Source organism: Lynx canadensis, chromosome F1, assembly GCF_007474595.2.
Source record: "Lynx canadensis isolate LIC74 chromosome F1, mLynCan4.pri.v2, whole genome shotgun sequence".
Taxonomy (NCBI): Eukaryota; Metazoa; Chordata; class Mammalia; order Carnivora; family Felidae; genus Lynx; species Lynx canadensis.
In genome coordinates this window covers 3,408,684-3,423,500 of record NC_044319.2, presented here as the reverse complement: position 1 = coordinate 3,423,500, position 14,817 = coordinate 3,408,684, and the positions used below count along the sequence as shown (strand labels likewise).

General features: G+C 42.5%; 1 protein-coding gene across 2 annotated transcripts in view; it reads left to right on the top strand.

Moving 5' to 3' along the window:
- Positions 1-14,817, top strand: part of SCCPDH (saccharopine dehydrogenase (putative)) — a 55,049-nt gene that overhangs the window by 31,880 nt on the left and 8,352 nt on the right. For both annotated transcript variants that reach the window (XM_030302710.1, XM_030302709.1), the window contains 5 exons: positions 1,043-1,092; positions 12,871-13,001; positions 13,613-13,730; positions 14,497-14,616; positions 14,724-14,780. In XM_030302710.1, the coding sequence (XP_030158570.1) occupies positions 1,043-1,092; positions 12,871-13,001; positions 13,613-13,730; positions 14,497-14,616; positions 14,724-14,780 (476 nt within the window). The remainder of the gene's footprint in view (positions 1-1,042; positions 1,093-12,870; positions 13,002-13,612; positions 13,731-14,496; positions 14,617-14,723; positions 14,781-14,817) is intronic.

The window sequence follows — 14,817 nt, the reverse complement described above, 5'->3', positions numbered from 1 at the left end:
GTTATTCATTGTCTTTCTTTGTCAGCTTTCTAGGGCCCCGTAATTTGGTCCTCTCTTGGAATTAAAACAAGGAAAACTGTCCTCTTAAGAAATTGATATATTTCTTTTTTTTTTTTTTTTAAGTTTACTTAGAGCACATACATGCACAGGAGTTGCAGAAAGAGGGGGGAGAGAGAGAGAGAGAGGGAGGGAGAGAGAGAGAATCCTAAGCAGGCTCTGCACTGTCTGTGCAGAGCCCAACGCAGGGCTCCAACTCGTGAACTGCGAGATCTTGACCTGAGCCCAAATCGAGAGTCGGACACTTACCCAACTAAGCCACCCAGGCGCCCCTTGATATATTTCGTATGATCAGATTTTCAGAATTTGCACATTACGTTTTTCTTTTGTCTTACTGCTCTTGAGAAATTTAACAATTATGTAACTACTATGCCTATATATTAGTCTCCATGGTTACATGATTGATTTCTCCCTTTTTTTCTGGCTTTGGTTTTCTGTTATTATTTATGCTTATTTCTTTATTTCATTTTAACAGCCTTAAGTATTTTATAAGCCATCACACAGGCCATTTTGATAGGCTTTCTGTGCATTTATTCATGGTAAATCAGTACAAACAAGCCTTCTTGAAAGCAGTCTAATTGGAAAACAGAATTAATCCATTACACAGATGTAATTTTGAGAACTGTGTCCCAATGGCTGTTCAGAGTGAGTGAACTTGTTGCCATGTTGCCTTCAGAGTGAGTGAACTTGTTGCCTTGTTGGAAGAGATTTTTAGTGTTTTCAGTCTGAATACTAGAAAAGATCTTATTAGTACTAGCACTTGGAGTTCATTCTAAATGATTCTTTCTGACAATTTCCTTGGCTTCAGTTGCTTCTTAAGTCTGTTTCCAGTAACATACTAGAACTGTTACCAGTATTGATTTTCTGACTGTATCGGCTATAGGCTTAGTAAAAGTGGTCCCTAACGGAATAGGAATAGTTTATTACTACACATCTTGGTTACATAGATCTTACTTGATTTACTTTTGCTATTCTACTCTTTTAGGTACACTGACAGCTGTGGAAAGTTTCCTGACTATACATTCTGGACCTGAGGTTAGTTTTTCTGTTTGTCAGGTGATTTTTATAGTTAACATTAAAAACATTTTGGAAATGATACATGCCTCCTAAAAAATATTTAGATTAATAAAATTTTATATCTATTTGTAATTTTTAGTATATGAAAGTTACTATGTTTAATTTTTTAAAAATATTTATTTAGTTTTGAAGAAGAGAGAGACACAGTGCAAGCTAGGGAGGGGTAGAGAGAGAGGGAGACACAGAATCCAAAGCAGGCTCCAGGCTCTGAGCCATCAGCACAGAGCCCGATGCGGGGCTTGAACCCACGGCCGTGAGATCATGACCTGAGCTGAAGTCAGGTGCTTAACCGACTGAGCCACCCAGGTGCCCCTACTGTGTTTAATTTTTAAAAGTATATGGTAGATTGCTGGGAATTACTTAGACTTAAAATAGAATTTTGTTAAAAACAACTGCATAGCCCATTGTGTTAGAATGAGTTGCCAGCATCCGAACACCAAATTATATATCGTTGTTGTGCAATAAATGTTGTCAGCCAAGACGATTGTCACCTTAGTGCAAGTCAGGGCACTTCTGTTATCTGCTTCACTTGGAGTTAGGTGCTGTTGTGGCCGTAAAAAATATATATGATGTAATTACTGAATTTATAGTTTATTTGGGAACCTAAGACAGTTGTGTTCTGGGAGGACCATGCTTTTTGATAGCACTTTTATTGCCGGGAGTGTCTGACCCAATTCTAGGTCTACACTTGAGGCTTCATAAATATTGTTGTCTTTAAAACACATTCGTTCAACAAACACTGTGTAGTGTGACACATAAATGAATCAGATGTAAACCTGTCCTTAAAGACATAAAAATTTAGCTTGAGGGGCGCCCGGGTGGCTCAGTCGGTTAAGTGTCCGACTTCAAGTCGGGTCATGATCTCGCCATCTGTGAGTTTGAGCCCCACGTGGGGCTCCGTGTTGACAGCTCAGAGCCTGGAGCCTGCTTCGGATTCTGTGTCTCCCTCTCTCTCTGCCCGTCCCCCACTTGCGCTCTGTCTCTCTCTCAAAATGAATAAACATTAAAAATTTAAAAAAAATTAAAAGATGAGATGAAATACCATCGGATTCTGAGAACGGAGAGTAAATCTAGCTGGGAGGCCAGAGATAAGAACTTTTAGTCATTTATTTTTTATATTTGTTTTTCAATGTGTATTTGTTTATTTTGCGAGCTACAGAGGCAGTATGAGAAGGGGAGGGGCAGAGGGAGAGAATCCCAAGCAGGTGCCACACGGTCAGCACAGAGCCCCACGCGGGGCTCGAGCTTTCAAACCGTGAGATCATGAGCCGAGCCGAAACCAAGAGTCAGATGCTTAACTGACTGAGCCAACCAGGCACCCCTGGAGATAAGAGCTTTTAGAGGCTGTGACGTGGACTGAATTTCTAGAGGTCGATGCTGTGGAGCCTGGATGAGGGAGAGGGAGCAGTAGAGTCAGGACGTGGCCGTGGGATGGTACAGGGGATGTCAGGCAGGATAATGGCTGCAGTCATCTGGATCTTGGGTTCAGATTAATACACGCAAAGAATTACATAACATGCTAAAATTCGTGGGTAAAGAGGATGTCCACAGGGTATCAGAATAAAGTGGAACTGGGGAACTGGGAAGGCCTCCTAGAGGCCTCACCGAGTTCAGCCTTGAAGAGTCAGTAGCCTGTGGAAGGTCAGGAACAAGCATGAAGGACGTGCCTGGATCTGTGGGGAGCGGGCGTGGAAACCCAACTCAACCGGCCGAAAGCGGCAGAACGAAACATGAATTTACGGGTTCGTGTAACCAAATGACTGCAAGTAAGTAGTGTGGCTGGATCTGGATGTTCGGATGGTTATTCTCCGCCCCCCCCCCCCATATCCTCTGTTTCTGTCTCTTCCATCTCTTCTGGACTCGTCTGCGTAGGCTCTCAGCGTGCCCGAGAAGGCGCTGGCAGTCCTAGGTGCGCATTGTCTTAATGTTCCTGACTTCCGGGGAACAGCTAGCAGAGCTGATGCATCACATGACCGGGAAGTAGTGGGCCATCTGGCTGTTCTTGAGCCAGTCAGGGTGACCGGTGTCACGAATAGTCAGATTGCCCAGGTGGTCACGGGCCCCCGGAGGGAGACCCTTGGAGTCAGTCTCATCTGCACCACATGGAACGACTTCCAGGTGGGAAGGAGGCTTTCCGAAGCCGAGGATTGCAGGGAGCTGCTGACTGGGAGAGTCGGACACGAGGCTTCTTTTGACAGAGCAGCGGGAGATGGGATGGGAAAGGCGAGGTGGATGTGAAGAAGGCGTCTTCCCTTCCCGTGAGGAATACAGGAGCCCCTGAGCGGACGGTTCTTACGTACGGAATCGAGTCAGGAATCCCTCCTAGAACGTACAGATTTCGAAACTGGGTTGCCTGGGCTTGAATTCTGGCTCTGCCACTTACAGTGACGTGCCCGTGGCCAAGCAGGCCGTACTTCCCCTCATCTCTAAAGGAGGCGATCATCGTATCTGCTCCATATGGTCGCTACGCGGGTTAACGTACTCAGCGAATGTAAATCAGAGCCGTGGTTGGCAGCTGGCAAATCCCTCAATTAGTGTCAGTAAGTATTATTTTCATTAATGTTGTTAGAACTTGAAGTTGGGGCTTCACTCAGGACAGCAGAGTTGAAACATCCGTATCAGTGCAGCCCCCTCTCGCTCCCCCAAGGCAGAGTCCACAGCCTGACTTTTACAGGGACGGGGAGATTCCGTGCACCCCGAGTCACTAAGCTGTTCTCGTGCCCCTCCTTATCTTATGTTTCCCCTTGATAGAGGGCAATGAAGAGGTAACGTGGAAAGCCCTGTGCATTTGGGTACTGTGAAATGTATTTTAAATTTATGTCATCAACCCAGAGCTTTCTTCTAAACTCAGACTTAAAACGTCCCATCACTAATTGACATCTACACTTGAACGTTTGATAGATACCGCAAACCGTACTTTTTTGTGCACAGCTGACCTCCCGCTTTTCCTTTCCAAATGGGCGCCAACCTCAGCTTGTTTGTATCAATTTCAGCTGGTCGCGATGCGTCCGTCCACGTATTCAGCTCAGATGGTAGGATCGTTGCTATCTCTGTCTCCTGAAACCCAAGTCCAGTGTGTCAGGAAACCCTGTTGATTCTGCCTTTGAGATCTGTCAGAATCCGATCACTTTTCACCATGTCTCTTCCTACGACCCTCTTCTGGCTATCACCTGTTCCTGTACAGTCCTTCCTCGACACAACATCCTGGCTGGTCCTTTCCAGACATAACCCGATCACGTACTCCTCAGCTCACAATTCTTTAGTGGCTCCTTACCGCATCTGGAGTGCAAGCCAAACGTCCTTCCGGTTAGTGATAACTGATCTGGCCCCGGTTAGTCTCCAACCTCCTCTCTTACAGAACGCCCTCATTCATTCTTCTTCATCTATTTGGTGTTTTTTTTTTCTAAGTTTATTTATTTATTTTGAGAGAGACAGAGACAGCATGAGTGGGTGAGGGGCAGAGAGAGGGAGACAGAGAATCCCAAGCAGAGCCCCATGCAGGGCTTGAACTCACTAAACCGTGAGATCATGACCTGAGCTGAAACCAGGAATCTGACGTTCAACTGACTGAGCCACCCAGGCGCCCCCATATATCGTATTTTTTATTGAGTTTATCACTCTCCCTGGAATGTGAACACCACAAAAAGAAGGATCCTTGTCTGTTAATTCACCAAGCACCTAGAACAGTGCTGGTCATGTAGTAGGAGCTCAGTAAGTGTTGTTTGGCTGACTTGAGTGGACGAGGCTAACTTAACCTTAATTCCAAAACTCTATGGGAGTAATTCCAGAATGTAAAAGTGCAGTCCGGTTTCAAAGGAATGTAGAGGGAAAAATCCTAAATAAAATACTAGAAGATTAAAAGCAGTAATACATAAGACAAAGAGCGCATTTTGACCAAGTTAATTTTAGATACGAAATGTGAGGTTTGACATTATATAGTCACTTTGATTCACTCCACCAACGGGTTAAAGGAGGACAGTCATAGGATCATCTCAATAAATAGAGAGACAGCATTTGATAAAATGTGTCTATTCATGATTAAAACTTGCAGCAAGCTAGGAGTGGAAGGGAAGATGATCTTTTTTTAAAAAGCTATACCAAATATGATACCCAGTGTTTAACATTGAAAACTTTTGCTCTGAGTTCAGGAATGACTCGGGAGCCCTCTGTCCTTACTCCAGCCAGATTCTAGCCAGAGCAGTAACACACGAAAAAAGAAAGAAACTGTATAGAGGTTAGAAAGGAAGAAACAAAACTATTTTCCGCAGATGATGTAATTGTGAATGTAGGAAATTCAAAGGAAATCTGCAGGTAGTATTACTAGAATTAGTAAATGAGTTTCATCACCTACTGGAAAAATTCTTTTTCTCACCTGATTGCCTTGGCTAGACTCTCCAGGCCAGGACACTGGGGAGCGGAAGCGGCGAGAACAGACATCCTTGTCTTGTTCCTGATCTTAGAAATCTTTCAGACTCTTGCCACTAAGTATGATATTAGCTGTGCGTTTTTATAGGTGCCCTCTGTCAGGTTGAGGAAATTTCCTTCTTTTCCTGGTGTGTTGAGTGTTTTTAACGTGAAGAGTTATATTTTATCAAATGCTTTTTCTGCATTTATTGAGACGATCACGTGGTTTTGTTTTTTATTATCTTCTCACACTGTATCACTTAAGATTGATTTTCCTATGGGGGCGCCTGGGTGGCGCAGTCGGTTAAGCGTCCAACTTCAGCCAGGTCACGATCTCGCGGTCCGTGAGTTCGAGCCCCGCGTCGGGCTCTGGGCTGATGGCTCAGAGCCTGGAGCCTGTTTCCGATTCTGTGTCTCCCTCTCTCTCTGCCCCTCCCCCGTTCATGCTCTGTCTCTCTCTGTCCCAAAAATAAATAAACGTTGAAAAAAAAAAATTAAAAAAAAAAAAAAAAGATTGATTTTCCTATGTGGAACCAACCTTACATTGCCGGGGTAAATCCCACTTGATCATAGTATATAATCCTTTTTATATATTGCTGGATTTAGCTTGCTAGTATTTTGTTGATGGGTTTGCATCTATACTCATAAGGAATATTGGTCTGTAGTTTTCTCATGATGTCTTTGTCTGGTTTTAGTATCAGGGTAATTAATACTGGTCTTTGGGGAAGAGATTTTTGCAAAGGATCAGTATCAATTCTTTTTTTAAAATTTTTTAATGTTTATTTTTTATTTTTGAAAGGGAGAGAGAGAGAGTGAGCAGGGGAGGGGCAGAGAGAGAGGGAGAGAGAGAATCCCAAGCAGGCTCCACACTGTCAGCACAGAGCCCAGAGCTCAATGTGGGGCTTGAACCCATGAACCATGAGATCATGACCTGAGGCGAAGTCAGATGCTTAACTGACTGAGCCACCCAGGCACCCTGGGCATTTCTTTCCTTTTGTTTTGTTTTTTTTTTTCCTTTTGTTTAAAAAAAATGTTTATTTTTGAGAGACAGAAAGAAACAGAGCACAAGAGGGGGAGGGTCAGGGAGAGAGGGAGACACAGAATACGAAGCAGGCTCCAGGCTCCGAGCTGTCAGCACAGAGCCTGACACGGGGCTCGAACCCAGGAACTGTGAGATCATGACCTGAGCCAAAGTTGGACACTTAACCGACTGAGCCACCCAGGCGCCCCAGGCATTTCTTTTTTTTAAACCCAGTTTGATAATCTCTACTTTTTAAGTATAGTGTTCAGTTCATTGACATTTAAAATAATGAAAATAGGACGAGACTTGAGTCTGACATCTTGCTCTTTATTCCCTGTTTATCCCATGTATTATCTTTCCCTGTCCTTTCTTTCCCGTCATCTTTTCATTTAATTATTTGTTACAATTTCAAAATTAACTCCTTTATTGGCTTTTTAGGTATGCCTCTTAGCATTTTTTTTAAATTTTATTTTTTTAAAGTTTATTTATTTTGAGAGAAAGGGAGAGAGAATGAGAGTGCACAGGGGAGGGGCAAAGAGAGAGACAGAATGCTTGTGCATGCAAGCGGGAGAGGGGCAGAGAGAGAGAGAGCCCCAAGCAGGCTCCACACTGTACAGAGCTCAGTGCGAGGCTCAAACCCACGAACTGTGAGATCATGACCTGTGCCGAAATCAAGAGTCCGACACTCAACCGACTGAGCCACCCAAGCTGCCCCACTGCTAGCATATTTTTTGATGTGAAATCTGCTGACATTCATATCCGTGTTCTCCTTATGTAATATGTTCTTGTTCTATGATGGCTTTTTTTTCTTTTTGAAAAAAATTTTTTTAATGTTTATTTTTGAGAGACAGAGATGAGGGTGGGAGGGTCAGAGAGAGGGAGACACAGAATCCCAAGTAGGCTCCAGGCTCCAAGCTGTCAGCATACAGCATGACGCGGGGCTCGAACTCACGAACTGTGAGATCATGACTTGAGCCGACGTCGGACGTTTAACTGACCGAGCCACGCAGGTAGCCCCTGTTATTCTTTAAATGTTTGGTAGAATTCATTAATGAGATCATCCGGGCCTGGGCTTTTCTTTGTGGGAAGTTTTTTGGTTACTAACTCAATCTCTCTACTTTTTATAGGTTTACCAGGATTTTCTATTTCCTCTTACGTCAGTTTTGGTAGTTGTGTCTCCATTAGTTTCCTAGGCCTGCCTTAACGAACTACCACACATCAAGTGGCCTAAACAACAATAATTTATTGTTCTCACAGCTCTGGAGGTTAGAAGTTCGAGATCAAGGGGAAAGGGGCTTTTCAGGAGATGATGCTGGGACAACCGGGTGTCCGGAGGGAGAGATATGAAGCTGGACTCATACTTTGCACAATGTACAGAAATTAAGTTTAGGTGGATTGCAGACCTAAATGTGGGAGGCAACAACAGTAAAGCTTTGAGAAGATGATGTGTATTTCACGGCCTCGGGGTTGGGAATGGCTTCTTTTTCCCCCACACATTTATTTTACTATTCTTTTATTGCATAATTGACATGTAACATTAGTTCCAGGTGTATGACACAACGATTTGATATTTGTATGTACTGGATTATATTGCACAATGATCACTGCGATAAGTCTAACATCCGTCCCCATACACGCTTGCAAATTTGTTTTTCTTGTGACGAAAACTTTTAAGATCTTCTCTTTTAGCAACTTTCAAATATGCAATACCATATTCACTGTATAGTCACCGTGATGTATAAGGAATGGCCTCTTAAAAGAGACACAAGGCGGGGCGCCTGGGTGGCGCAGTCGGTTAAGCGTCCGGCTTCAGCCAGGTCACGATCTCGCGGTCCATGAGTTCGAGCCCCGCGTCGGGCTCTGGGCTGATGGCTCGGAGCCTGGAGCCTGTTTCCGATTCTGTGTCTCCCTCTCTCTCTGCCCCTCGCCCGTTCATGCTCTGTCTCTCTCTGTCCCAAAAATAAATAAACGTTGAAAAAAATAAAATAAAATAAAAAGAGACACAAGGCATTAAATAAAAAAAGAAAGTGATAATTTGTATACATTTAAAATGGAGAGTATCCGTTTATCAGAAGATACCATTTACAAAATGGAAAGGCTGGCTACAGAGTAAGTGTTCTTTCTTTCTTTTTTCTTTTTAAGTTTTTAATTTTTTAAAAATGTTTATTTTGAGAGAGAGAACAGGGGAGGGGCAGAGAGAGAGAGGGAGAGAGAAAGAATCCCAAGCAGGCTCCGTACTGTCAGCACAGAGCCTGACACGGGGTTCAAACTTACGAGCCATGAGATCATGACCTGAGCTGAAATCGAGAATTGGACACTTGACTGACTGAACCACCCAGGCAGCCCTTAAAATTTTTTATTTTAATTCAGCACAGTTAACATACAGTGTTCTGTTAGTTTCGGGTGTACAGTATAGTGATTCAGCACTTCCCTACATCACCCAGTGCTCATCACAACAAGTGCCCTCCTTAGTCTCCATCACCTGTTGGCCCCATCCCTCCGTCACCCTCCCCTCTGGTGACCGTCAGTTTGTTCTCTATAGTTAAGAGTCTGTTTCTTAGCTTGTCTCTCTCTCTCCTTCCCTTTGCTTGCTTGTTTTCTTAACTTCTACGTGAGTGAAATCATATAGTATTTGTCCTTCTCTGACTTATTTTGCTTAGCATTATACTCTCTAGCTCCATCCGTGTCCTTGCAGATGGCAAGATTTCGTTTCCTTTTTATGGCAGAATAATATTCCGTTGTGTGTGTATGTGTGTGTGTGTGTGTGTGTGTGTGTGTGTGTGTGTGTATGTATATATACACATCTCACATCTTCTTTATCCATTCATCTATCAGTGGACACTTTGGCTGCTTCCATAATTTGGTAAATAATGGTACAATAAACATTCAAAGGGTACATGTATCCCTTTGAATTCATGTTTTTGTATTTTGGGGGTAAATACCCAGTATAGTGCAGTTATTGGATCATATGGTTCTATCTTCAACTTTTTGAGTAGCCCCCATACTGTCTTCCACAGTGGCTGCACCAGTTTGCATTCCCACCAGCAGTGCACGAGGGTTCCTTTTTCTCCACATCCTCGCCAACACTTGTTTCTTTGGTTTTTGATTTTAGCCATTCCGACAGGTGTGAGGTGATATCTCACTGTGTTTTCGATTTGCATTTTCCTGATGATGAGTGATGTTGAGCACCTTTTCATGTGTCTGTTGGCCATATGGATGTCTTCTTTGGAGAAATGTCTGTTCATGTCTTCTGCCCATTTTTTAACTGCATTTTTTTTTTTTTTGGGTGTTATGGGTCTTTTTTTTTTTTTTTTTTGTATGTTTTGGATACTAACCCTTTATTGGATATGTCATTTGCAAATATCTTCTCCCATTTAGTAGGTTGCCTTTTAGTTTTGTTGATGGTTTCCTTTGCCGTGCATAAACTTTTTATTTTGATGCAGTCCCAATAGTTTATTTTTGCTTTTGTTTCCCTTTTCTCAGGAGATTTATCTAGAAAAAAATTTCTATGGCTGATGCCAGAGACATCGCTGCCTGTGCTCTCTTCTAAGACTTTTATGGTTTCAGGTCTCACATTTAAATCTTTAATCCATTTTGAGTTTATTTTTGTGTATGACGTAAGAAAGTGGTCCAGACTCATTCTTTTGCATGTCGCTGTCCAGTTTTCCCGGCACCATTTGTTGAAGAAACTGTCTTTTTCCCCCTGGATATTCTTTCCTCCTTTGCCAAAGATTAATTAACCATATAATTGTGGGTTTATTTCTGGGTTTTCTATTCTCTTCAGATCTGTGTGTCTATTTTTTGTGTGTGTCAGTACCATACAGCTCTTGTAATACTGCTTGAAGTTTGCTTTGCTTTTCTTTTTCAGGATTGTTTTGGCTATTCGGGGTCTTTTGCTCTTCCATACAAATTTTAGGATTGATTGTTCTAGCTCTGCGAAAAATGCTGGTGGTGTTTGATAGGGATTGCATTAAATGTGTAGATTGCTTTGGGGAGTATAGACATTTTAACAATATTTGTTCTTCCGATTCAGGAGCATGGAAAGCCTTTGTTTCTTTGTGTCTTCTTTAATTTCTTTCATCCGTGTTTTATAGTTTTCAGGGTACAGGTCTTTCCCCTCTTTGGTTAAGTTTATTCATAGGTGTTTTATTATTATTTTTTTCGTACAGATGGAAATGGGATTGTTTTCTTCATTTCTCTTTCTGCTGCTTCGTTATTGGTGTGTAGAAATGCAACAGATTTCTGCACGTTAATTTCTGTCGTGTGACTTTACTGAATTCATTTATCAGTTCTAGCGGTTTTTTGATGGAGTCTTTTGGGATATATATATATGTCTCGTGTCATCTGCAAATAGTAAAAGTCTTCCTTGTTCCTTACTGATGTGGATGCCTTCTTTCATTTCTTTTTGTTGTCTGATTGCTGTGACCAGTACTTCCAGTACTGCGTTGAGTAAAAGTGGTGAGAGTGGACAGCCCTGTCTCGTCCCACTTCGCTTTTCCCCGTTAAGGATGATGTTAAATGTGGGTTTTTTCTTATATGGCCCTTACTATGTTGAGGTATGTTCTCTCTAAACCTACTTTGTGAGGGTTTTTTATCATGAATGGGTGTTGTACCTTATCAAGTGCTTTTTTTGCATCTGTTGAAATGATCATACAGTTTTTATCCTTTCTCTCATTGATGTAATGTATCATGTTGATTGATTTGTGAATATTGAACCACCTTTGATCCTGGGAATAAATCCCACGTGATCCTGGCAAATGACATTTTAAATGTGTTTTTGGATTCAGTTTGCTGGCATTTTGTTGATGATTTTTGCATCCATATTCATCAGAGCTATTGGCCTATGGTTCTTTTTGGGGGGAGGGTAGTGTCTTTATCTGGCTTTGGTATCATGGTAATACAGGCCTCAGAATGAGCCTGGAAGTTCCCCTTCTCTTCTCTTTTTTGGAATGATTTGAGAAGAGTAGGTATTTGGTAGAATTCACCTGGGAAGCTATCTGGTCCTGGGCTTTTGTCTGGTGGGAGGTTTTTTGTTGTTGTTGTTTGTTTTGTTTTGTTTTTATCACCAATTCAGTCTCCTTGCTGGTAATTAGTCTGTTCAAATTTTCTGTTTCTTCCAGCTTCAGTTTTGGTAGGTTATATGTTGCTAGGAATTTATCCTTTTCTTCTAGGTTGTCCAATTTGTTGGCATGTGGTTTTTCATAATATTCTCCTACAACTGTATTTCTGTGGCATTGGCTATTTCCCCTTGTTCTTTGGTGATTTTGCTTGAGTCCTTTTTTATCCCTTGATGATTCTGGCTAAAGGTTTATCAATTTTGTTGATCTTTTCAAAGAAAGAGTTCCTGGTTTCATTACTCTGTTCTGTTTTTAGTTTCTATGTAATTTATTTCTGTTCTAAATTTTTTTTAAGTTTATGTATTTTGAGAGAGAGAGGGAGAGAGCCGGGGAGAGGCAGAAAGAGAGGGAGAGAGAGAATCCCAGGCAGGCTCTGCGTTGCCAGTGTGTAAATGTGCTCATGAACGCATCTTGAAATTTCGAGGAATCAGCATAGGGTTAAGAATTAGGGCTAATTTTGAATTTTTTTTTTTAATGTTTATTTATTTTTGAGACAGAGAGAGACAGAGCGCGAGTGGGGGAGGGGCAGAGAGAGAGGGAGACACAGAATCTGAAACAGGCTCCGGGCTCTGAGCTGTCAGCACAGAGCCCGATGCGGGGCTCGAACCCACGAACCGTGAGATCATGACCTGAGCCGAAGTCGGACGCTTAACCGACTAAGCCACCCAGGCGCCCCATGAATTAGGGCTAATTTTGAAAGAATGTGGCCAGCTGGTTGAGTGAAAATGAAGTGAAACTCGGTGGCATATTAAAAAGAGCATAAGTGATGGTAGGAAGGCAAAAAGAGCACGTGTTGGTGTAAATATCCAATATGATCAAGCTAATGAGTGTTCATGCTGCCTGAAAATTCATCTCAAGATTATTAAATAAGGGATTATGGCTTGCTCAAATAGAGGTGAAATGTTCTCTGTAAATACTTATAAATTCCTTGGTTTTACATATTAGTAATTGTCCCTTAAGATGTGTTTATTTCTTTCTTTTTTTAGAGAACAGATTTTTTTTTTTAATGTTCATCTGTTCTGAGAGAGAGAGGGAGAGAGCGAGCATGGGGGAGGGGCAGAGAGGGAGAGAATCCCAAGCAGGCTCTGCACTGACATGTGGGGCTCAGTCTCAAGAACCGTGAGATCGTGACCTGAGCCGAAAGGGAGTCGGGTATTAAGATGTGTTTCTTTAACTCTTGAATTATTTTTTCAGGGGTTGTGTATTCACGATGGTACCTGGAAGTCAGCAGTTTACGGTTTTGGAGATCAGAGTAATTTGAAAAAACTACGAAATGAAGCAAATCTGAAACCCGTCCCAATTATTGGTCCGAAATTGAAAAGAAGGTATATTGACTCAAAATCTGTTCTTTAGTACATCTGGTCTCAGTATATTGTCATTGATCTGATTATTAATAAAGTATGCTACTAGAAAATCCTGAGACTGTTCTATAGTAAGTTCAGGATTGTCTTCATAGCTACATAAAATACAATTAATGCATTATTCTAAGCTTAAGTACTTTGATATTAATATATTTGGACTCGGGGAAAAATTTTTTGAGTTTTGTGACTTTTCCATATCAAAATCAAACATCAGCTAAATTTTATGCAGTAAAACCTCCATTTTAAAGGGTGATGATCTTGTGTAGATTATCTGTTAATAGCACTCTTCTGTGAAAACTTTGTATGTGAGAACTCTAAACTCACTGTTGAAATGAGTGTCGTCTAGGGAAACTGGTGGGCTAAAACGTAGCTACACTGTGTTCCGTGCCCTCGGAATGCTGTCCCACCTGTCACTTGTTTGGTGTAGTGGGGAACACGGACATTTTAATGAAGGGCAGGTCTGCCTTTAATGAAGGGCAGGTCTGCTTCAAGAAAGGTTGAATGTTTGGTTCACAAAGTCACCAAGTTAGCCGTAAGTGGAGAAAACGCACCGCGGTCACGGGTCTGCCTTGCAGGTGGCCACTTTCCTACTGCAGAGAACTCAGCAGCTACTCGGTCCCTTTCCTGGGAGCGGATGTGTCTGTTGTGAGGCGGACCCAGCGCTACCTGCACGAGAACTTGGAGCAGTCTCCCGTAAGTGTGCCCGATTTAACTCCTAACAAATAGCACTGCGTTCGTTCCAGCCCCCCTGCTGTTTAATGTAGGAGCTTTGTGTGTGTAAAGCAAAACAGGAAGGCCAGCCAAGGCGCGCCTCAGTTTCTGGAAGTGCACAGAATGGGGCGCAGAGAGCACTTCGCATTGTGGGAGTGGAGGTAGCCTCCCCACAGTTCAGACCTGGCCCGCCGAGTACCTTGGCAGTGCAACAGAACAGCAGCAGATTTAGTCCAGAAACGCTGGGGTCACGAACCCCCACCAACCCTGTCTAGAGTCTTAGCTGCTGGGAGGGAGTCTCCCCTGCCTGTGGACGCGTCTGGGCTTTTCTGGCCTCGCCGCCCCCCCCCCCCCCCCGCCCCGGGTATCGTCTTACTCCTTTTGGTGGGGGAGCTGCTCCCACTTGTGAGACTTGAAGGAGACAGTGAATCTCAAGTTAAAGGATTATTTTCTCGTGGGAGGGGTTGTAAGTAGCATTCACATATCTACATCCTATAATGTGTCATCACTGAATGTAGCTACGTTCTTGTGGACTTTTGCGTTCAGGCAGAGGAAGCTAAATGTCTTTAAAAAATATGCTCCCAATGTCTGCTTTCTGAGCAAGCTTTTAGGACGTAACACGTTCATAAAGCGGAGAGTGCTTTTGCTCAGCATTTTTGAGGACAGAGTAAGTTACAAGCAGCCGACACGCCTGTGTTACTGAGTCTGCAGACGTAGGGGTGACATTCTGACTTTGTCCCTCTTGTAGGTTCAGTACGCTGCTTATATAAATATGGGAGGCATCACCTCTGTCATTAAGCTGATGTTTGCGGGACTTTTCTTTTTATTCTTTGTGAGGTTTGGCATTGGAAGGCAACTTCTCATAAAGGTAAGTAATATTTTAACGAAATTAGGTCTTTACTAGTATTTTCCGTGAGTTTTAAAAAAATGTCACTGAGTGTTTTTTGGTTTTTTTTTGTTTTTTTTTCCCCTTAGTTCCCATGGCTCTTCTCCTTTGGTTATTTTTCAAAACAAGGCCCAACACAAAAACAGGTAACCCTTTCTTTTGTATACAGGTGTTTAAAATAAT